This window comes from Crocodylus porosus, unplaced genomic scaffold, assembly GCF_001723895.1.
Source record: "Crocodylus porosus isolate Cpor-Errol unplaced genomic scaffold, CroPor_comp1, whole genome shotgun sequence".
NCBI lineage: Eukaryota > Metazoa > Chordata > Crocodylia > Crocodylidae > Crocodylus > Crocodylus porosus.
The window spans coordinates 7,190,620-7,215,754 of NW_017728914.1; the positions used below are offsets into that span (position 1 = coordinate 7,190,620).

General features: G+C 41.4%; 1 protein-coding gene across 1 annotated transcript; it reads right to left on the bottom strand.

Moving 5' to 3' along the window:
- Window positions 1-811: 811 nt before the first annotated feature.
- Window positions 812-23,237, bottom strand: GABRP (gamma-aminobutyric acid type A receptor pi subunit). Its single transcript, XM_019535376.1, has 9 exons — window positions 23,143-23,237; window positions 18,647-18,765; window positions 15,117-15,184; window positions 10,606-10,823; window positions 9,812-9,894; window positions 5,863-6,000; window positions 3,842-3,994; window positions 2,914-3,107; window positions 812-2,043 (listed from the first exon to the last, which is right to left on the bottom strand). The coding sequence occupies exons 1-9, from the start codon at window positions 23,196-23,198 to the stop codon at window positions 1,729-1,731; spliced, it is 1,344 nt and encodes a 447-aa protein (XP_019390921.1). The 5' UTR covers window positions 23,199-23,237; the 3' UTR covers window positions 812-1,728.
- Window positions 23,238-25,135: the final 1,898 nt, after the last annotated feature.

Consider the following 25,135-nt stretch of genomic DNA (forward strand, 5'->3'; position numbering starts at 1 on the left):
GGGGGCATGTACAAAATAGATTCACCCAAATAGACTGGTGCACACATACTGGGGGGAACAGGCTGTGCAGGGTCCAGTTTTAGGCTAGGTACAGATGTTCAAAAAGCCTAGGGCAGAAGTGATCTAAGTTTCGTGCTTTGCTCTAAATGCCCTAGGTTAGGTTGGAAGCAAACGCAACACACATATGCCCTTTGGGGGTGAGGCTGCCTGCACTGGTCAAGGCTGGCAGGTTAGGGGCACTTTTGCACACCTCCCAGCAGGCTGGCAGAGAAGGTTGAGCCCAGCTGAGCTGGTGGTCAGCAGCAGCAGGGCAGGAGAGTGCCTCCCCCACAGTTGTGCTGGCTTGGGTTTGGGGGCTCTGGGACTGGGGCCAGGACTGGGCTCAGTTTGTGGGGGCCTCTGCTTCCCTTCCCCCCTCCCCCCCGTTGCCCAGCTGCCACTGCCAGCTGTGCGGCTCGCAGGTGCACAGTCCTGCCTGTGCCTCTCAGTGGCTGCTGGGCAGCAAGGCGGGGAGAATGTGGGAGTGGAAGCTCCTGCTGTGTGGGCCTGGCCCTGGCCTCCCCAGAGCTGAGTCGGCACAGCTGGGAGAAGGGATGAACTGGATGCCCTTGTATACAATTTGTGGCAGGGATTGTCTGGGGGCAGCAAAAGCTGAAGCAGGGCTGCTCTGTGGGATGAATAGGATTGTTTAGAGGGGAAAATCACTGACTCACACTTGACCACAGAAGACCTGTATTGAAATGAAACTCAAGAGGTGCATTTACATGTAACACTGTTGCTACAGCGACATGCTGCCGTGACGTATCTTGTTGCTATGGCGACATAGTGTTGGCATCACAGTTTGGGCCTGCCAATGCTATGTTGCTGTATCAATGAGGTGCAGTAATAACTGTGCTGTAGGGGGCACATGTAGACATGCCCAAGGAGCAGGGCAAAAATGGTGGTTACAAAGCAAAGACATGCATTTGTTACATGGCATTCCTCATTTCTCAAGTGCTAAGGAACTGCATTGGTCTGTGACTTGTGAAATGCTTTGTTTTCCTTTAGGGATAAGACTGGGATTAATTAAAGGCAGCAAGAAATAAAGGTATGTTTGTCCCAACCTGCTGGAGCTCAGTGCTCTAGCGCGGCCTTGCACCCTTAAATAAGGAAAGCCAGTATGACAGACCTGCTTCTTTCTATAATCATCACACTAATGCTCCTTTACTTTTTGTTGCTTGAACAGAAAGAGCTATTGAGGCAGCAGTGACAGTTCCCCTATTACTTTTTTTTCTTGGAAACACAAAATAAAAATAAAATCTAAAATGCTCTTGAGGATCTAAACGAGGCTTTTCAATAAAGCTGATCTCAAATGTTTCCAGTAACCGTCATGGTTTGTCATCATCCTAGTACTTCAGCTCTCTTGCTTAAGCTTCCACACAGATTAGAGCATCAGCACTGGGATGCACTGCATTGGAAAGTACATTTGTAGCACTGGTCCCCAGCACAGAGACTTGATAAAACTGTGGTGGGGAGACCAGAGTAGCAGCCACAAATGATGAAGTACTGATATTTCTGTACAGTAATGAATAGGAACCACACATGTTACCATGCTTCTTTTTAGCAACACAGGCAACACGACAAAACATTTTGTTTTGTGTTCACTCTAGTGAGGTTAATCCATAGGTACAGTGTAGCAATAACAGGATTCCTACATCTTTGCAGTGTCAGAACAAAAAATGACATTTTTTAAAAGTAAAGATAATAAGCCCAATAAAACACATTGACAAGCATGAAAAATAAAGGGAAGAACAATTTTGAGTAATGATCAACATTGCTGGGATTCTGAATAGTGAAATAGTTGATGATCCTGTGCATTTTGTTCCTCAAAGCAAACTTAATCTTCTCATGGGTCTTCATGGTTAGGTCACCATAGTTGACATTATCACTAGAGATCTCAATGCTAGTAAAACTTATGCTCCGCTTATAGCTGGAGTCAGAGCTGTTGAGGATGTCAATGATGTTAACGTCTTCAGTTTCTTTGCTATATTCCTTTGTAGATCCCTGGAAGATTACAGAATGCATTCAGTGTTAGAGGGTGGGATCTGGGTATACCCTGGCTCAGTGCATCTCCCCCCTTTGGTGGCTGCTCCCAACAGAATAAGGACTAGATTCACAAATGGATATAGGATTTAGGTGCCTAATTCCTCCTGGCTGGGTTTTGAAATAAATGACTGATTCCTCCTTCATGCTGACTTAGGTGCCTAACTTTAGAGAAACACTCCATGAAGCCCAGAGTTAGGTACATACGTTGTAGAGACCCCTGAGATTTATGACATTCCACTCCCCTCAGGGTCTCCTACTTGTTATTTTAGACAGGTCCCCACTAGGATTGCTGACTTTATGAATCCCATTCTCAGATGCTCAACATTCATTAACTCAAGGCTGATGATTTTGCTATAGTGGCCAGGTGACTTAAGTCCCTTTCTGAATTAGAGATTACCACTGCTGTTGACTAAGGGAAAAAGTGGCAGAAGCCTGTGCATTGTACCTCAAGGTTTTGTCCCTGTCAGTGCTCCAGGTCATGAAATCTAGACATTCAGCAAGTGCCATTCTTCTCAATCATGCCACACTGTCATGAAGCACCAAAACATTACTTGTAGGTCTTCTGTCCAAACACTAAGCTTGCCCAGCCCTACTTAATTTATGGAAGCTCCTGGGAAACAGTCTGCTTCACAGTTGCAGGATAAAAGGGAAACGGTGCTAATGAGGATTCATGTTATGTGACTGACAAACTGAGTTTTATGCCCACCATAGAAATACGTAATAAAAACAAAACAGCCATGCAGTTATTATTCTGTTACTGGATTGCCAGTTCTTGAGTACCAACTCTTGTTGATCAAGCATGACCTTACTCCTTGAGACAGCTCATACCTGTTGAGGCTGTTGGGTTGCACATTTTTGTGATGAACTGTAGTGAGCAACGGCGTATTCCACCAGGGCACCAAAAACAAAACTGAAGCAGATACCAAGGTAAACATCAATGGCCTTTATGAAACAGTTAGTTTTAGATAGTGAGGTCCGAGAGCCAATCATCAGAGTTGTCATCGACAGCACAGTTGTCACTCCTGTAAAGCAGGGAAATCAGTATTTTCATCTACCATGGGAAAGCATTTCATTGGCACCGCAGGAAACAAAGGACTTGATTCTTGTGCTCATTGTGGCGTTATTTGCACAGGGAGCTGAACACCTTACAGATCCAATTCTTTCACCTACTTATCCTGTTTTGGGAACTTTGCACAGACTGACACAGCAAAAAGTGCAGCCAGCAACCCTTGAGAAGGGCCCCAGTCACATACAGATTATGTGTTTGTATAAATCGCCAGACCCTTTGCACTGCTCTCACACTTTAGCATGGCTGCAATAGGAACTGGGCTCCTTTTGTCTTCTTATTTCCAGGTGTTGCAAAAATGCCCTTGCTGGGAGAAGTTGCATGTGCACTATCTAACCTAATGTAACTTCTTGTGATGATAACCCAGGTGTAGGAATCTTGGTAGGTAGAGACAAGCCAGATGTGGTGGGGCAGGATGTACCTGGTTTTCTGTATCAACATGGAACCCTGGCCCTTCAGAGCTCTGGTGAAAGGCAGGGAAAACTTTCAACAACAAAAACATACTCCTCCATGTGCCTTATGCTTGTTGTCTGGCTCTCTTCCATGTATCCAAACAGAAGCTTGATTAGGCCCTCTTTGCTTGTTGCTATTTATTTCCTGGCTAGTCTAAGGAAAGCTGTAATTTTGCTGAACATCAGAGGCCACCTGTCTGTCTGTGCCTGAAGTGCCCTTCTACAAACAGCAGCTCACCAATGCAGGTTCTTGCAGGAACTGAATCCAGGCTGATCCAAAAGGAAACCCAGGACAAGACGACAAGCAGAGTAGAAGGGACGTAGGTCTCCAGAATGAAGTAAAGGACATTTCTTCGCAGTTCAAAGTGCAGAATCAGTCTTGGGTAATTGCCTATTGGGAAAATGATGACAAATGCCAGGAAAGTAAGATGTCTATCCAGTCTGAGAAAGATTCAGACATAGCAGAGATCAAGCTCTCATCTGGTGATTTGCCCAACTTATCTTTTATTTATCAGTATATAGCCATTTCTTAAACAAGAACAACATATAATGTAAGTTAACCATACACCCCAGGAAAAAGTATTTAAGTTATCATGAAGCACGTTACAGGCTTTCAACCTGGAGCTGTTCTTTCTTAGTGCTCTTCCATAACCTAGAGAAGAGCTGATACTTCACAGGGATGTTGTCAGGTTAAAAGTCTGATTCGCTGCTCACTAAAGGGAACAGTGGACTTTCCATTGACATAGAAGGCCTATAGGTACTACTCTGCTATATTAAACCTACAGGATCATTCATGCTGCTTGGTAACTGCTTGATGGTGGCCAGTCTACTTTGTGTTTAGTCAGTTTGTCATGCAGCTAGCTGAGGGTGTAGTATCTGAGTTGGAAACACTGCAGGGGGTAAGTTTTTGGCATTTACACACCAGAACGTTAAAAAAGGAGGAAAAAGAAAGAAAAATATAAACAGATAGACAGAGTCATTTTTCTAATGTTCTGGTGCTGTGGAGATTTTATTTCTCAGAAATGCTGCGTCTCAGGCTAATCATGATCTGACAGCAACCCTATAAATGAATATGGCCTCAATGACATGTTTATCTATGGACAAACTCTTCACATGGTGTAAATTGATATAGTTCCATGGCTTTCCATGATGCAATATAAATTTGCATTGGCTAAGGATCTGGTCAATAATGACTTTAAGGGTAGGTTAACATGCTTGGTCCAATAAATTACTACATTCAAAAGCAAGGATGGTGAGGGATGGCTCTTGTTTGAACTTATGAGGCTGGCAGGAAATGGAAGCATCATATGGTATAGTTCTAAAACCAGAGAAAACAGAAGTACTCTTTGATGTTACAGCTGGTCTGGAGACTGTGCTCAGGGACTCCAAGTTTTTGCTGTACCACAGAACTGCTGCAACACATGCCTCAAATGATAATGTAAAATGCATGTATTATTTAGTGTCTATAGGCATCTGTGTGTTGTATAGCATTCTAGACAGAACATTATTCCTGTTAAACACGGATCACCACCAGTGGAACACAAGCTGTGTAGCAGTTTGCATGGTTTTTTATAGTTGTACTCTTAAATACAAATCCCCTTTTAAAGAAAGACTGTGAGGCCATATCTTGGTAGGATCTGAATACAGAGTGTCAAAAACTTGGATGCAGAAAACATTTGATCCTTTCTTGTTCAACACTCAGGAACATGGTTCATTTTGAAAATCTAGTCACTTGAGGGTGGATTTTTTTCTCTTCATCATTGCATATATGATGTGACAATACAGACAGGCAGGTATGCCACCTGAGAGATAAAATGGACTACAAATAATGCAGCCTCATTTCATCAATATAGAAGCATCTTTTAGAAACCAAGGAATGTTTAATATGTTAGTTTTGATAGCAGTTATTGTGCATGTTATCTGGAATACCCAGTACAATAGTTATAGTTTGCAGACATGGAAGCAGGATCTATTGGGTTTGATACAATAAAGTGAAACTATATCAATTGGATTTCAGGAAGGTAACAAATCCCATATTTTCTACTTGTTACAGGCCATCTTGAATGAATTTGATTTTGCCACCTGACATCCCTTATTCTTGTTGAAGAGATGCTATTGTCTGTTCTCTAACAGAGCTAGGTCTGCTAAGAGTTCACTGCTTGGGTCTTCTCAGCTCAAATATGTTGCTGCATAGAAGGAAGAAAAAATGATAGATACTTATGACATACACATTCTTGAGGTTCCAGTTCTCTGCTTTACCTGTTTCCTGCTGGGACCTTGTGACTAGGGTATAATAATGTTCCACAGTGTACTGAGACAGACGGAGATTTTCCAGGCCTCGGACTGAATCATTCCCCCTCAGCCAAGTGAACACTACATCATTTCCATCATATCCCCCTGCAGAGATCATAAAAAATGTATTAATTACTGTCATGAACTAGCCAGTGCATTATTGTTATACTGTCCTCTGCTGGAGAGACTCAGAAATGTTTAGCTAAGGAGTTCTGGGTATGAGATGGACACAAATTGTGTCATGACTTTAAACAATTAGCTAAAATGGACAGGTTTGGAGTAATCATGCTTTTGCTCTAACAGATCAAATTTAGATTGAAATTTGCATAGGATAATGGCAAAGTTGCATGTGAGGCAATGGAGTATCAGTTCCCATTTTGCTTTATTTGCATTCAGTGTTTTAAAAAAATATTTTAACATTTTTAAAAATGAGGAAACTTTTCTCAGCCCTAAATTGTTTGAAAGCATGTAGATAAGTATTTGAAATGATTGTAAGGCATAATTACTTCCACCATATGGCATCACAGTGGATGAGCTGATAAAAACAAACAGTGAATCACTGGTGTACTTACCCATTCCCAGAGATCTGGAATCAAACTTGACCAAGCCTTTTTTGAACATTATCAAATTTCAGGATAGATTTTCTTTTCCTTTAGGATTTCGTATGAGATTGTAGATGAAATTGCTGAGCTGTTATAAATATAGCTACTCTCCTATGTTGTCATGCTATGTTCTCATAGCTGTCTACATAGTATAGGGAAATATCTGGCACAGATGCCCTGAGTCAGCTCTGAATATTTTATATCCAGAACCAGAAGTACAATATGTATGTTAGCACAATGTTGTCCCTGAAGAAATAAGCCCTGCTTTCCAAAAGTGCTAATTAGGCCAGGTTCCCTGCTGAACTGATGTGGCTACACTGTTTCCAGTTCCAGGGCTACTGTACATAAAGCTGGGTATCTGCATGGTGTTGCCTTTGGCTGTACCATATAGATATACCCTTTCCCACTGATTCTGAGGCTGAGCTCCCTTCCGTGAAAACAGTGGGTCCAAGGGCTGGGTGTGTCTACATGTGCACCCCATGGAGCAGTTGTTACTGTGTTGTCATTTAGTACTTGCTTTAGGAAGTACCAAATGACAGAGCAGTAACAGCCGTTACTGCGCTGTCTTGGCGGTGCACAGTTATATTTAGTAGCTATGTTGCTGTAGTGGCACACTAGAGCGAGGTAGTTTGTTGCTATGGTGATGTAGCATTGGCATCACAGTTTGTGCTTGCTGATGCTACATCACCGTAGTGCGCCACTTGGGTGACATAGTGTCACGTGTAGAAGTGCCCACTAAGTCTTAAGATGGTGCACATCAACATAGCTGCTCACGCTAGCTAAAATTCTGGCCCTGGGAATTTAAATAGCAATTAGCTAAATGTTTTAATTTAAATAGTCTAATAGTCACAATACAATAATTTAATAATTAAAGGAATTTTTAGAATAATTTAAATGGCCACAAATTGAAAAGAGCCATTTTTGCAATAACCTGAATTTGCTGCTTTGTAGCCATCCAGCTCAAACAAGTCACACTAATTTGGTAAACAGGCCCATTACTCTCATTAATTTGATTCTTTTAATTAATGTCAGGCTATGAAAAATGACTGGTGACTCTCATGCTGATAGCCGCCAGTTCATGCCTTTTAGGAAAAATAAACCTACTTTCAACTCTGTTGTTTGTCTAATTGTGTTTTCTATTAGACACAAATTACTGGTGCTTGCATCTGATGTGCTCTTCAATTATGTGCACAGGGCCTAATTCCCAGGGTACAAATCTTAGGCATGTGACTTTTCAAAGTTTCTGGCAGTTTTGTAATAATGACAATTGTGGTTACTGAGGGAAACTTTATAATAAATGATAGATGGCTGTTAATTCATCTGGCATATATTTAAATAGCATTAATTCCAGGCATTTATCCTAATGAAATCTCTAGTTGGCAATGTGCATGTAATTTCACTGGAATTATACAGCAACTGAGCATGACATAGGGCCCAATTACTTTTAAAAAAGGCTGAAATCAGCTACACTTGAAAAGAAGAGGCCAATCATTATTATTTCAGGTGCTATTCTTTGTAATAAAGTTAATCATGATGAACTAATATGATTTTAATGTGAAAATAATATGCGCTTCCATAGGAACACTGTTCTAGTAGCTGGCAAGTCAAACCTGGTCTTTAAATAATGAGATTCCAGACAGTTCCTTTTGTGACATTAAATGGGAGATGGCTGATGCTTTTTTTCAGGGATTCAGAAGTATAGCAGCAAGAAGGACTGCCCGGTTAATGTCTGTCTTTTTGTGATGGGACTGGTGCCTTGTTCCTCTTGAAGTGCAGCTCAGAGATATTGTTTCAAATGCTGTATTTAAGTAACACTCAGGGAAGATGGATGAGAGATGCGCAGTTTGAGACAGGGAGCTGCGAATTATGAACAGAGCTTCCATTACAGGTTGGGTGGCAGCTCCCGCTGTTTTTGTTCTTGCATTATTTGGGCAAGTCCTTAACTGTATTGAGATATTCATGAGTTGTTGCATCTGAGCCATGTTCCCTGTTCCCTTTCTCAGTTATAGATATGTCCAAGTGCACAAGGACTGAGAAAAAGGCCTGTCTACACAAAGGATATTTGGCCTCTTGAGACTCCGAAGCAGAGATATTCCATCTTGAAAGCTATACTGTATTTGTGAAAACCTTTTGGTGCTCTAAGCTCTTCTGGAAACTATTATTTGATGACCTGTATATTTGTCTCTTGTTCAGTTTTGCAATATCTTGGCCACTGAGATTAAATAACCAAGAAACAGTCCTTCTCCAGAATTCCTGATCCAGAAGGGGTGTCCCTGGTATATTTTGACAGCCCTTGTTCATATAAGGGTTGCAGAATTGAGCCCCCACACTTGTCACCATTTATGTTACTGTGACAAAGGGCGCAGATGAGTAAGCTCTTCCTGTTCCTTCCTGAGTTAGGCTAGGCTTTAGCTTCAGCAAGCAACAAACCTTTAATACATCACCTCCTACCTCTCTGGCACATGTGAAAGATGCTTGGCTGAGTGCATTGAAGACAAAAGTCCATTGTTTATTCCTGAGGCAGAATTAGAAGCAATGGTACAAGCAGTGCACTCAGTATTCCATTAAGGATATCAGCTAACTGTAGATGTGGGACTTTCTTAGTTATGTAGACACATGCCCCTTACAGGTCAGTGAAATTATTTGCAATGCATTTGCTTAATTCATCAGTAACTGACATAACTATTACTATGGAAAACAATCAAGTCAGTCATTATACTCTTAGAACGAAATTTTGCCTTAGCCATTCTCCTTTTTAATTTTCATAAGTGCACGTGTCTTCTTGTTCAAGGGCATGCTTTAACATGTACACTCAAGGCAGAGACAAGCTTGAGCACAAACACAAACGTGGCTTGCCTAGTGCAAATGGCATGTGGCATGGGTGGTAACTGAATGATCTTTTGAAAATTTGGGTCCTATTGTACACCTGCTGTACCAAAGCACAGTCCCTGAAGTAATATACTTAAACACTGGAGAAAGATGCTATACTTTAATACTTTAGGTGAAAGATTGAAATATCTGTTAGCCTTTCGGAGAAGATATTATTTACTGTCATCCCAATCGGTGTGGACTACACCTGGGGACCAGGGTGACAGGTACATTCTATGCCATGTAATAATGATCCTATTCATTTGAGGAACTGAGATGAGTTGTTTTCCTCTTGAACATTTCCATATTCGCAGGGACAAAAGTGCATTTTGAGAGGACTGCATTAGCTGAAGTCAAATATTTGAAATGGACACCTACATATGAATAAACAGGCTTAAAATGAGTCAGGGAAATATTTTCAGTCTTCTGTAGAATGTTATACTTACAGCTTTCCAGCTGCAGTTTACACATCTGAGTGTCCATGGGGTATTTTGACAGGTCCATGTTACATGCAACAGTAGTTGTGATTCTACAAAGGGAGAGAGTTTAGAAGGTTTTCAGTAAAAGCATGCTGTAGAATCTCTCTATTTTTATAACAGATAACAGATCACAGAGTTATGTCTTTTAGATAACTTTGACTTTGGAAGTGAATAGACTGATAGAACCAGAGAGGTACCACTAAAGTACAAATTCTGATCATGGCCTAATCGGGGTTGTTCAGGAGTTTTATGGTGTAAATAAGGATCCTAGATGTATGGGAAATTTAGCAACATAAGGCACAGGTGCCTTTAGTTAGCTAAAGGACCATGTGCCCTGATCCCTACAAATCAGACCTGCTGGGCACCAGTCAAGCAAGAAAGAAGCCAAGGTTTGTAGACGTATGCTTAATTTATTTTTTGTTTTATTGTCTTCCCACTGGCTGCTTAGGTCTGATTGTTTTGTCCACCTGTTATATCATGTTTGTAAGCTCTCTGGTCAAGTACCATATCAGATGCTGTTGGTCTGTACAATGACACAATAGGGGGCCCTGATCCTTAACTAGGATTCCCAGATATTATGACGAGACATATAACTGACAGTTGTAACTGCGGTGGCTGTGAGGGTGAGATAAAGTAACATAAAAATTGGAGGCCTTTTGATCCCAGAGCTCTTATTAACCATAAATCATACACCAAGCTACATACATTCTGGTCTCATGTCATTTAATAATCTATTGGTCCCCAACAGCACACTGACTTACCTTAAGGCATACAGGACAGTGCCATTAGAGAATAATCTTATCAGGCGATTCCCCACTGTTACATCATGCAGGAAAGACCTTTTGGACTCCACTATATATGTGTCAGGTACCCAGAGGAATTCCACCAGACGGGCATCCAGAGTGAAGCTCTTGTTGCCATGAAAAACTAGGCGGGGATCTGTCCATCGCTGCCGCAGGTATATTGTAGCAGTGTAGTCCTAAAGAAGAAAGAAAGACACAAGAAGATACTCAGTAACAGCAATGTGAAGGTGTTAATGTCCAGTTTCTAAGAAATAAACTCATTCATGTGGCTGAACCATAGTCTTCAAAATCTAGCCATATATTTTTCTTTGATACCAAAAGCACTGTCTCAGTCATAATCAGTACTAATTGTTGTCTTTCCCAAAGGTTATGGAAATAGTGCAAAAGATAGCTTATATATAATTTTAACAGCTAAAAACTCAGCTTAGAACATACAGGACAATGGTGGTAGATTTTATTTATAACCTTCATTAATTATGTTTGCATAACTTATTTCTCTTACTGATATCCCTGAGTGTTCTCTTTGAAAATAGTAGGTAATAACATACTACCATACTACTTAGATTGCTATTATGCTTTTCACCAAAACCTTAAACTGTTTAAGGAGTCAGTAAGTATCACAGCCCCATTTTGCAGCTGACAAAACAGAAAGGTTGATTGGATTACCCCAGGCCACACGTGAAATCAATTTCATATTAAAATTCAGCCATGATATTTCTTCCAAAATGGTGTAGGTACCATATAGATATATGATCATGAAACATACAAGTAGCCAAAATTAGGAAAAGCAGATAAGCAGCTGCAACTTCATTAGTCTTACATCAATACTTAAAGTTCAATAAACAATGTAGTCACCCGAATTTAAACTATTCACTCTACTGGAAGTCCCTCATTTGTTTATGACACTAAAGGGTATTGTGCAATATATACAAAATATAGAACGGGGACACAGGCAGAGTGTGTGTGTGGCACCTGGCAGATCGGTGAGGGGACAGACAATACAGTGGCAGATAGGGCAGGGAGCAAAAAGTAGGGCAGCAGATTAGACAGAGAGCACAGAGCAGGGGACAGAAAACAGAACAGTAGATTCTCCAGGTGAAGAGCATCGGATTGGTACTCATGGAGGGTGTGGGACTAATTTGTGGCAGCCTGCCAAAAAGATTACCTCCCAACTGCTATAGAGAGGGCCCAGTGGTGGTGAGTAGAATAATGCTGTTCTTTGGAAGGGTCACATAACTCAGTACTAATGGTAGTTTTAGTCTGGTGAGCAAAGGTTTCAGTTTAGGTAAAAAATGTAGGTAGATGAAAAACTCCAAAGCCTTGCAAGAGAAGGAAATTTAATCACAGTTTCCAGTCATAGTTCATCTTGGCTTTGCTATCTAGCCTGTCTGAAAGTCCCCAGATGTTTCAGATTGGCTGAAATATTCTTATATTGCCCTCTGACAAAGCAAGAAGCTGTGCTCAGGTATAAGGAATACAAAGTAAGTCTTTACTGAGCCTTCTGGACAGATAGGACCCTTAAGTAATCCCCAGTTAAATGCAGTTGGTGAGGTCTGGTATTTCTGTAAAGGTTGTCTCTACGTTCTGGTCTGGAGTTGGTAGTTATGGGCCAACAAAAACTGTTGTGTAGCAGTGCTGTGCAGCATTAAGCTGCTACCATGCTACAGACAAGATGTGGCTGCATTTCTGTGGTTGGGGAGCAGTTCCTTATGATTTAGTATAAAATTTGTAATGTGTTTTGGTGTAAACGGTGCCAAATAAATATCAGATATCATCATATTATCTTTACTCTTCAAATTTTATGCCCAAATTGTTAGGAGAAAAAAAGATGTCCTATTTCACCACTTAAGTGAATGAAATGATGCACTTCTATGAGTTTCTGTGCACTGAATTATTAATACTGATGATGAAGGTGAAAACCTTGGGGTCATTTCAGTTATTTATCTAGCTATAGAGCATGCCTCTGTAATGATCTTCTTGACACCAGGGGAATGTGGGCAGGACGGTGAGGAGAAAACTACTGTAATATGGGGCTATTTTACAAGGGCCTTTAATTAGAGCTGTGTGAATAATTGATTTTTTTGGTTCAGTGGCCAAACTGAAAAACCAGAAAAAAGAATGTCCAATGATATACTTTATTTATCATGGTGGTGGTGAAGGAGGAGTGGAAGGGGTGCAGGGGCATGAGTTGAAAACCTTATTAAAAATTAAAGGAACCCAAATTTCAAAACAGAAAGTCAAACTGCTTGTTTAAAAATCTCAGAAAGGAATAGTTTTGGTTGACCCTCAACTGTACTTTTCTGCAGATAAACTCATGGAAAAAATGTTTCTAAGCCTTTGATATAATAGGAATGGACCAGAAAAGTTTGCATAAGGAAAATTCCTCCTGGTTATTTTCCTTTTCTATTTTCCCTAGGGATGGCAGTCTTGCAAGCCCTCTGGTCTCCAGAGACTGCTCTGCTTTAACTCACTTTACTCCCCTATCATCTCCAAGCTGAAAAGAAGGATTGGAGTTGGCTTCTTCTAGAAGAATGTGCAATGCCATTTCTAAATGAGCTAGAGGGGATGCTTCAAGGCAAAGGGAAAGTGAGATTAAATGCTACAAAGTATGGGGGAGGAAGTGTCCAAAGCTTGGTGTCCAAAGGGGGTGTTGTCCAAAAATCGCAGTTTTGGGCGCCATCATTTTGGACAGCCAACCTGAGTCATCTTAAAGGGACTTGGGTTATAAAAATGGCTGAGCCTCAGTCAAACCCTTTTTGCCATCCCTGTTTAGCTTAGAAATGATTGGCTTTTATTACCTCACTCTCTGAGAATTTCATAGCTAATAATACATTTTGTTCTTACAGAGTGTGTCTACATGAGGGGGGAACAGCAGGCACTGGGGGAGTCACTGTTCCCCCGAGCACCGCCAGGAGTGACCAGGAATAATGGTCACAAGCTGGGAGAGGGTAGGTTTAGGTCAGATATCAGGAGGCACTACTTCACGGTCCGGGCGGCTAGGGTCTGGAACCAGCTTCCAAGAGAAGTGGTGCTGGCCCCTACCCTGGGGCGTGTTTAAGAGGAGGTTAGATGAACACCTTGCTGGTGTCGTTTGACCCCAGTACTCTTTCCTGCCATAGCAGGGGGTCAGACTAGATGATCTGCTCAGGTCCCTTCTGACCCTAGAAACTATGAAACTATGGTGAGCTAGGGTGATGTAGCTTATTGCTACAGTGACATAACTTTGCTCATTGCTACAGGCACTAACTGAAGTCACTACTGCTGCTCAGTAGCAATGAGCTACCGCACAGTAGCTCATTGGTATGGCACAGTAGGGTTGAAAAGGATCCGTGTGCTGCTGGGACTGTGCAGTACTAGCTAAAGCAAATACTAAATGACTGCACAGTCAGGGACATATGTAGATGTGCCCACAGTCTCCTTGAAGTTGATGAACTGAGACATGAAGGTAGTAGGGGGTATGTCTGAACTACAGTGATATGGAATTTAGAAATGTACTTCCCATAATCTCATGCACAAACACCCGCTCTAGTTGTTTAATTTTTTGCCAGTAAAGTTACTACAGCCCCTTAAGTTCCACTACTGCTCATTCCATCTTGACTGCTGACTATCCAGACATTGATCTCATGCTTAAGGCCTCTCAGTACCTGGTAACTAGGGATCCTCCCACTTGAGTCCCAGATCTGGTAGGTGTGCTCACCTAACACACACCAACAGTACTGAGTTGAACAATAAACACACCAGCCATGACGATTTTCATTCAGAAACAGGGTGGTAATGCTGCCACCACTCACCTTCTATGGGACAACTCAGTGGTCAGAACACTCATCAATGTAATGGGAGAACTGGGTCCAATGCCTTCCTCAGCTGGAGAGGCTTTAAACCCACATCTACTTTCCAGTATCCTAATTATCAGGCTATAGATTGGGTGTAGTATCTGTGTGTGTCTTTGAGAGAGACCCATTTTCCACCCATTCTTTAACGTTGGTCCCAAAGATATAATGCCTGTGAATCCTGGTCTCACAAAGAAACCTAGCTGAGAGTTAGGCACTTCTGTCTGAAAGTAATGGGGGATTTTTGACACATCATAGTCTTTGGCATTACCTGTTGGCTATCTTAAACACCTTCTGTCAGTGGTCTGTCTCTCATGAATCCTATTCCTAAGCACTTTACCTGAGTTTGTGAATTTCACTTGTAGAGACAGACACCTAAAGACTAGGTGTGGTAATGAGTGAGATAATGAGGTGAGCATCACTAGGCCACATTTCCTCTATGGATCTAGGCCCAAAAGACTCATCTGAAGTCTGTGGCTGAGTCATAATGAGCGCTCAAGAACAGACATACAAGATCTCTAATCACTTTTGAATATGTTGGCCCTGAACTCTGGTGCCTCAAGGTCAGATCCCCTTCAGGGCAGCAACATTCAGCTGACCTCATTCACCCCTATATTTAATTCAGATTATGTCACTTACCATGTCACTCTCTGAAATACTAGAAATACTTGCAATGTCTAGGCTCATTGCTATTTGAACAGGGTCTCCTGGAGAGGGAAAGAAAAGCTGAGATTAGAAAGAAGCAAAAAGTGAAAGCAATGGAAAGCTTTTGGGCATCCAATTAAAGTAATGGGCCCTCAGTCCTTCATGGAATTTCATTGGCCCCGTTCTAATTTTACATATGTGGTGATCCCTGGTTGCCACTGACCCAACATCTAGACCAGAAATGAGCAAGAGATTTCAAAATCCAATCAAAAGTTTACATCTTGGCTGCAGATAGAAGTCTTTGGTAGCCTCAGCAGGGGAAATCTTAAGATGCACTAATGTTGGCTGTATGCATGAGCCACCACAGAATAATAGAAATGTAGGGCTTGAAGGGATCTCAGGAGGTCTTCTAGTCCAAGCCCTATATTAAGGCAGGTTCACCCCTATCTATCTACAGGGGTGAACCTGCTTCTCTACAACTCTGTTGTGAGAAGATCAGGTACATTGCCCTCAAATACCAACCCTCTAACCTGCCACAGGGAAACCAGGAGGATGAAGGCTCTGTTAATGTCCTGCTACCACTAGGACAGGAAATAGTCTCCTAAAAACACTTGAGAGATCCAAAGAAGAGGATCACACCCTGCCTACAGAGGAAGGCAAAACCCTCACTGTCCCTGCCAGTCTTGACCATGGGGTAAAGTTTCATCCTGATTTTAAATGTGGTTGTCTGACCCTGAGCAGAGGACCTTCCATGCAGGCAGTGGCTCTCTAGGAACGTGTTCGCACACATATAATGGTACGAATGCTTAGCTGCTTAATGGTACTTTTCATGGATAGATTTCAAAGCATTCTGCAGAAGTAGGTAAGAATGACCAGCTTCATCGAGTAAATGTCTCATGAAGGTGCACCCAGGGTGAGAAAGAACTAGAGGCAGCTAGCCATGAATAGCTATGAGGACCCCAATTCACACAGCCTGTCCTGAATGCAACACAGTGGAGGAGTCCTGGCTTTACTTCTCTCTGACTGCTGCACTGGACTCAGGAAGAGCTCTGCTGGTGCTTCCTTCTGTCCCCCAGTGCAGAAAGTTGGGACTTTGCCTCTTACAATTATTTGTATACCTGCATAAAACCTGATAATTTAGGGATTTGTAAGAGATTTGAGTATCTCACCCTTTGCAGCTCCAATCAACTGCTATTACTTTCAAGCAAACAATAGTATTAACTGAAAATGACTGCTAGGAGTTAGCATGGAGACCAGTGCTGGGGGCCCTTTCCTGCTTCTAGAGTGCCAATTTCCTCCACATTCGTTGCCAAATGCCAGCCAAGGAGGATCTAAGGAAACCTTTTACAGTGAACAAACACAGTGTTCCAGTGAGCTACTGTTTGCCAGCAGACGTAACGTTATGTTTTTTTTTTTAATAATGTGGTATTCAGGTTGTTCTTCCTTCTAACTGCACACATACAGAGGACAAAGGGAGACAAAGTTACAGGGAACTTTGCCAGGTCCCAGCCTTGGGAAGCTTCTCTCTCTGCCTTTCTCCTGGGACAAAACTGAGGTAAAATATTCCCTTTCATCCAGTCCGGTTATCTGTTACTCTCTCTCTCTCTCTGTCTTTCTCACACACACACACACACACACACACACACACACACACACACACACACACACACACACACACACACACACACACACACACACACACACACACACACACACTTTTATATTAACATCAAGGTCACATATCTTGGAAGGGCAACTGATCTTTTCTAGAATTAAAACTAAAATTCACCACAAGAGGGCAGCTCTACCCTAGAAGATGACAGCTGGTCACTATGAAACAGCTCCCTCACTTTTTGTTTTATTTATTTTTAAATAAGAGGATTACTTTAAAATGATGCACTAATAGATCTGATTATTTTCTTCATAATATCATCATGAATGTGATCGTTATTTTATTCATCAGATCAGAAACATTCCTTAACATAGGGGTTACTTCTCATCCATTGGCTTTGCTGTAAGTTTTGTGAAGGCCTACAAAACTGGGCCCAGCAGGATTTTTTTTATGCTCAGAGTCTTTCAGGACTAGGCACTCTACCCCTATCTATATATAACATGCCTATGTTTTCTCCCTCCAGGACTTGCTTGGTCTTAAATTCTTAGTTATCTACAATCTGTATCTCCGGTTGTTTAAAGAGACTTTATAAAATGTAAAACTTTCAAAAGGACTTAGGTGACCTAAAACCCATGTTCAACAGTTACTTAGGAAAAGTACCTCAAAGACATTCAGGGATTTTCTTCCTATTGAAATGAATGAGGTGTAGGCACCTAAGTATCACAGAGGATCTCCACTGTAGGTACTTAGGAACCTGAATCCTAAACATTTTACCCAATTTGTTATGGATTTGTTACCTACATGCTGACAGGCACAAATGCATTTAAAATTCTGTCTTGTAGCTCGTAGCCGTGTGCCCCATGTGACATATTTCAATGAAGAATTTGTCCTATTACTTGGTATCAGACATTGCAATCATTACTGCATGTTATTTCATTGTATCAGAGATTTATCACCAGAGATGGAAGAATAAAAGAAGGACAAGCTAAAAAATGTTAGCAAGCCTAATAATATTATGAGATACAAAAAGTTATAATAAGAGCTAGTTGTGATTTTTTGTTTCTAATTTTTTTCTCAAAATCTAAGGCATAACCTACAGACAGCTCATTAAAAATTAACCAATTCAGTTCCACAGTGAAAAAAAGTTCCCCAGAGACTGGGGTTAAACAGGAAAGAGTTTTGCAAAAAGAAAAATGCAACTGTTCAACTAGCCAAGGAAACTGGCTTAGTTCATTTGCACCCAGAATGATACTTCTAAAACTCATGCCAATTAAGAAAAACACACCACAGGGGCAAATTCTAAGCAAAGGGATGGCATGGTATTGACAGAGCAGAATTTAGCTCAGGATATCCCATTTGCCAGACCTTATGCTGAGGTACTGAAACTTCTGAGCTTCATGTTCTTTATGCCACAGTTTCTCTTGGAGTAATTTCTAGTTAAATACAAATAGAAAACAGAGTTGGATGGGTTTAAGTGAAGGCAGGCTAATGTAAACAGGTGAACTGGTAAAATTCAAACAGGTTCATGCTGAACAAAACCCATGCAACATTTATTCCTTCTACATAAACAATACTGACTATATACCTCCTTTTGTAGAATATTAGAAAATAGGGCTGAAAGGGACCTCAAGTTCCCTTCCCTAAAGCAGGATCAACTATAACTAAACCATTCATGACAGATATCTAACCTTCTTTTATAAACCATCAGTGAGGGAGATTCCACAACTTCCCTAGTAAATCTCTACCAGTTCTTAGATATTCTTACAGTTGTAATATTTTTTCCTGTGATAGCCAACCTAAATGCACTTTGTTGCAATTGAAGGCCACTACTTCTTGTCCTGTCCATAGCTGTCATGGAGAACAGTGTATATAACCTTTCCATTATTAGAGATTAAATGTTCATCTGACATACCACCAAAGTATGGCCTGAGATATTTGTTGTATCCCATTGTGAGGTTCTCAAAGCCAGGGAGGGATGTTGTGTCACTGCTGTGCAAGTCACCGTCAGTCTTTTGACCCACTGTGCACCTTCTAAAATACAAATAGGTCTTGTTACATGCGGCAGGACATGCTGGGCACATTTTCTGTGTAGCTGAAACCCTGTCATTTGCACATATATAAACAATCAAACAGGAACTCCAAAAAAACACAAATTTTGACATTGCTGAAGGCAGTCACACTTGATACTGCTGTTTAATTTGTGTGGAAGAGGTAGACTGGGGCGAATCAGCACATTAATGAAACAATTCCAAGTTTAACCATTTTGCCATGGTTTTGGTGAAGAATAGTTGATGCTACTAAAGAAACCCTCATTATGAGCCAGTAACCAGTCACATATTAATAGCTACATTTTGCTCATGGCTTTTTAATGATGATTCAGGTTCTTAGACTAAAGGCCAAGACTATAGTATATGAGCATCTTTCTAAACTGTAATAAATTTCTCCAATATTTTACTGGTTTGCAGGTAGTAGCATATCAGTCAGAGACAAGGGTCCCTTGATACTAGGTTCTGTACAAGAATAGAAAAATGGTCTCTGCCACAAAGAGCTTGTAACTTATAAAAAGAATCAACAGGTCCTTTTCACTTTGTGCCATGGTGACAAGAGCTGGGTGTCTTTCATGACCCAAATGTGAAAGGTAGTGTATAAGGTGCCAGACTTGTTGTAAGAGGCAAGAGTTTTTGTAGGCTATAGCTACTTTGTCAGGATAAATTGGGCACTTAAAGACTGCAGAGGATCTGACAAATCTGAGGCCTAAAAATATTTAATCATAATTTTGTTATGGATTTGTTATCCATATACTGATACAGGCCCAAATGTATTTAAAGGTCATGGCCATCTGTTATCATGTGACATATTTCAATGTAGGATGTATACTATTTCATGATACTAGATGTTGTGATCATTACTGTATGCTACTGATGCCATGCTTCTGATGAAGAAGCATGAAATACCTATATTTCATAGATACCTATGAAAGCTCATGTCTCTCTGAATGAGTTAGTTCATAAGGTGTTACCTTGCCCTGCCTTCTGTTTGACTTCAGGCTAACATGGATAACTACCTCTCTCTGAATGTGGAAGCGTATTTTAGCATGAAAAGGGCACTATTAGTTAGGGCTTCATTTAACTGTATCAGAGGGTGGCAGTGGCTGTTCTTTTCTTTTCTGGGGCAGATGGGAATTGGCTTGGTCCAACTGGGAAAATGTCTCCTAGCCATGTTATGGGAACCCATCCTGTTGACTTCTTATGCTCAGAGTTTTTCAGGACTAGGCACTTTACACCTATCTATATACAACATGCCTATGTTTTCTCCCTACAGGAATTGCTTGGTCTTAAATTCTTAGTTATCTATAGTTTCTTAATTCATGTGCAATATAGCTGTCATAGGAGACCATGGCTAGAGGGAGAGAGATGATCTCTTCGGTAGCCAGGGCCAACCAAGAAAGATCGAAGACAGAGATCTTGAACTGCACTTAATTTTCAATGGGAAAATTGCAGAAAAGGATGATGTCTTAAGGTAATGTTTTCACAATGACCTGTGCTCCTATGTATGAAGTAAAAACTCCTGTACTCTGCAGAGTGAAGGATCTCAGAGACATTCTACGGCTGTGAAAATATGAGCCAGACTAGGTAAAACTGTGGTGTCTCATTGCATTTCTATGCAGGAATAAGTATTAAATAAAAAAAGAATATTGAAGATTTGGGTGATCATCTGTTGGGGTTTTTTATATCGGTGACCTTTAGCTGGCAATAAGACCTACAATGACATCATAGGTCTGATCTGCTCCAGATCCTACCTTCAGTTCCTGAAAAGGAAGGGTTGCTTCACTCCTCATGAGGTTCATTAAGGACTTTGCTATATTGCTGTGAATGTTTCACAGAATGTGATATTACACTTGATCTGAGCCTTCAAGAGGCACACAGAGAAGGAGACCCAACTTCAGAAGGAAACCCAGCTCACCTGTCCTGTGGGACACCAACGCTAAATACTAACTCTAGACAGAGCAGGGACTTTACCTTAGGTTACCTGCATCCCAGGTTAGTGTGCTAACCAGTTGGCCATTCTTGGGGAATAGATGGATAGCAGCATAAAAACGTAGGGCAGGTAGAAGTCAGAATGCTGAAGAGGACTCAAGCAATTCCTTTGTGTCATCTACAGGCCGGTTAAGTGCTAAGCTTCTCTATAGCTGTTCTGACATATTAGTGAGTTTACTAAGTGACTCAGGCTTTGTCAGCACCTGATGTCCTCTGCAGATCTCTTGCCCTTTAGCAAGCTTAAGTGAAGCTAGTTGTATTGCAGGTGTTTTATTGATAATGTGGCCTCCCCAGTCATTTGGAGCAGAGGGTTTGACATCTTAGCATTTAGGGTAATTTAGACATTTCTAGGAATGCCTGCTATAGAGCAAATGGAATGGCATGCTAGGCAGTGCCTTTTAACTTCAGCATCTAAAACTGCATCCTCCATTATGAAACACATATATTAATACACCTTTTTTTTCTTTCCACTGTCACTTTATGAGTATATTAAGCTGTGCTTCAAGCCATCAGATCCTTCTGTTTACTAATTTCCTAGAAATGTTTTTACTTTACTTGCTGGCAAACTTCCAGTGTCAGACAGAGTGTGCCTGCAACTGATATCAGCAGTAAAAAAGGAACATTACCTTAAGCCTCTGGAAAAATTGGTTTGGGAGGGGCAGATAGCAACCAATGCCAGGGCTTCTTAGCATTGAGCCAAGCAAGTAACACTGGCTAAGGCAAGCTGCTGCATTTCATCCTGTGGCTGTGTGATCAGAAATGGATCTGAGCTTCTATAGCCAGACAAGGGAATCGAGTCAAACTTCTTGGTTCAGAGGATTTCAGATGTAAAGTTTTGGTTCAGATCTAGGGGTGCTGTTGGCGTCAAATTCAGCATTCTGTAGGAGGCAATAAATCTGACATGGGGGCTATGAAGATAAATCAATAGTGCATGCCAGGCACTCAGGTGAAAAGGGTCAGAAATATCGTCAACAGATAACCATTAGTGGTGTGTGAAGCAGGCAGTATTCGATTCAGATTTGGATTCAGCCCGATTTGGGGGACAGTGATTTGATTCACTGATTTGGATCACTGTTGTGATTTGATTCAGCTGAATCTGAAGATTGAATTCTGATTCAGAGAATCAGCAATTTGGCCATAGACACAGCTTTATTTTTTTTTCTCTACATACCTTGAGGTACCAGGTACGGCTTGTGGGGACAGAGGCAGCTGAGATGGTCAGGCAGATGGAGCATCCCATGGGGGGGGGGGGGGGGGGGTCCTCTGCTCAGTGGTGGACCCTGAAGTGGACCAGAAGTACTTTCGGTCCACTCTTGGGCCCGCTGGGGAGTGTGCACCCTTCCCCCCCCCCGTGTCCCTCCGGCTCAGCAATTGGCCATGGGGGGACCTTGGGTGCCCCTCCAGACCCAGGAGGAACCAGTCTCTGAACCAGGGGGTGGGGGGGTCCACTGCTGAGAGTGTAGGGGACCCCCCCATGCTCCTGTGGGATACTTCATTTGCCCCATCATCTCAGCATTCACGAGCCATGCCTGGTACCTCAAGGTACATAGAAAAACCATATAAAACTGCGTCTATGGCCAAATTATTGAATCTCTCTGGATCGATTAGGAGGCTGCCGAATCAGGCCAAATCTCCTCTGTATTGAATCAGTGACCAAAGCTTTGCACAGTCCTAATAACTATCTATACCCAGCTAATCAGGTACAGCTAGGTCACATTCCACCTTGCTTTAATGTTTCAGTGTAAGTGGGTGGCCTTATATGTGTACAATTACACTTCTGCAACATGGAGGTGACAGGTTACCAACAGTATTTGTGAGCGGCTAATTCTGGTTTGATGGTGTTCTATATCCCATTACAAAGGTATAAATTGCAACATGCAAGGCATGAAAATACTCTCAGTGCCAAAGGACACCCAGGGGTAAGCAGCGTGAAGTGCAGCAGTTCGGTTCCTGAAGTTTCAGTGGAGCTTTATCTTCAGTTCTTATATGGATGAGTTTCATTCCCCCTGAAGCTTCCTATGGGTTTAAAATCTGAGAAGAACCCATAGTCTCAAAGCAAATTTTATGTTATTATATATTATTGACCCTCCCTGGAAACTGAGCATAAGTTAAATTCACAGACCTTCCTAACTTTAAGTGATGGTTTCAGATTTCCTAGTGAAAGTTATATAAATCTGTAATCTATCTAGGGCTTGACCAGGTAAGGAAGAGCAGTGTCACCATGCCTAAGAGAACTGTGTTGGCTATACTATCCCTTGGGATGACCCAGCCTGTTCTCCTGAGATCTATGGAAGGGGAGCTGTAATCTGGACTATGACATGCTCACAGTTATCAATAATAACTCAGGCAATTGCATCATAAGAAAACTTACCTCTGAGTTGGAAGAAAAAGCCACATGCAGAACAAGCAAAAATATCTGGAGTACATTTCTCAAGGTTGGTTCTGTGCTGGCACCAATCCCTGTACTGATAATCTGTGAAACAGAAAAGGATGGGATGCAACTTAATAAAAATGATTTCTTAAATATATAGATTTGGGGACTCGGGGGCAAGGAAGAGAAAGAAGAACAAGAAGTTTTAATTACTCCAACTCAAGCCTAAACTCCATGGCCGGATTCTGCAAACTGTTTAGCACTCCTCGCACACACTAATTCTCATCCCTTCTATCCATCTCGTTTTAGTTTTGAGGCCCAGTGCCAGTTTTCACATCTCCCACGTAAAATAGATTAGCAACAATCAGGTCACTGGCAGACTTCATGGCATCTCTGGATCTGGAGTATAGCTGGAGTTGTGAATAGCATTCTGTGAAGGTTTATCTTGGTTATGGTACAATAGCTTTATTACGTAATAAGGCTTTTCAGCACTTACTCAATTTAATCTGACTCTGGATTTATCTGATTGCTTTTTATCACAGGAGGGATTCAGTGCCTGTCTGGACTGGGCCCAAAGCTCTGCTATACAAGAGTACTATGGTTTCTGTGCTGTATTGGATGATGCCTGTGATTATTATATGATGGCCAGTAACTCAGCATTTGGTCCAGTGATGAAATCATTTAACTAAGAATTGGTTTCGTTGACTTTTCTGGGAGTGGAACGGAATACTGGCTTTCAGCCTTACAGTTACACAGGTCTGTGCTTGTCTGAAAATGAACCCTATGGTGATTGACTGGCTTTCTTCTGACTACAGGGTTCTCTGTAGACCATCTTATGCTCACTGAATAAAACAGTGGATCAATTAACCAGCTTTTCTAAAGCATAAAGATGGCTAAGTGCCACATTCAAAATAATTCTTTGTGATAAGACTCAACTACAAGAGTTAGATGATCTGCAGGACAACATACTGTTTACTAAGCCATTTTAATTACTTGGCCAAAAAAAAAAGAGCTGGAAACTCAGTATTGTACATCTACATCTTGTAACTATTCAGAAAAAAATGAGCAAGTGTGTCCAAGATGAAATCAAATGCAAGTGCGTCCAAGTGTGTCCAAGGTGCTACAAATTTTGCTTGTATATCTATGTTGGCTACATACCTATGTTGGGGTGTGAAAGGATCAACCTCCACTCACCCCTACCCTGCACACAGTTATGCTGACAGATGGCTTTGGTTGGCTTGGCCTCTGTCATTCAAGGAGATAGTGAAATGAAACCAGCAGAAACACGCCCCGCCCTGCCCTCCCGCCCCAGACTCTACCACCAAAGAACAAAATACAAGCATGGAGATTTTACTTCTTTCTCATGAAATGGACTGAGTGGTAGCCACTTGAAGATGGCGGGGTGTTACTAAAAAGAAGCACAGGAAAACTAGGGAAATATACAATTAAAAATACAGGCCTTATGCACTTTACTGTTGCTGATTTGAAGAGAAAAACAAAAGATGCGTTTGGATGGGAAATAAATGGCCCATAGCAGTGGATAAGAGTATTCTTTTCACCTTCATAGGCCACTCAGCTCTTTACATAAAGTGCTCTTAAAGATGGATCTGAGTTCAGAATTTCTAAAATCAATAAGCTAGATGCTGTACGTAGTGGATATAATTAGCATGTACTCAGCAAATGGGAGCCAAGGGAAATGGCTTGCTAGTCTTTTGTCATTCCTTTCTGTGGCTGCTTGAGGTAACCTGGTAAGTTCTTTAGCTTAGATACCAAAATATGAGGACAGTCTAGTGGGAAAATAAAAAGGATGTGAATGAAATGACTTAAAAATGAAATATGCTCTAATAACTCCAGTTCTCTGTGTAAAATATGATTTCCTGAATAAGTTGCTTCCTTTTTAGCAACCTGCATTGGACATGTCACTCAGGTGCTTGCCACAGTTACGTAGCAGCCCACCTCCAAAATATAACTACATAGGCCCAGGAAGGGCTGT

Coding starts and splice junctions, on each gene's coding strand:
- GABRP (XM_019535376.1), bottom strand. CDS start 23,198: ATGTACTCCAGATATTTTTGCTTGTTCTGCATGTGGCTTTTTCTTCCA. Junction 10,824..15,116: donor GTATTTCAGAGAGTGACATG/GTAAGTGACATA, acceptor TTTCTTCTTTAG/GACTACACTGCTACAATATA. Junction 6,001..9,811: donor TAAACTGCAGCTGGAAAGCT/GTAAGTATAACA, acceptor TGATCTCTGCAG/GGGGATATGATGGAAATGAT.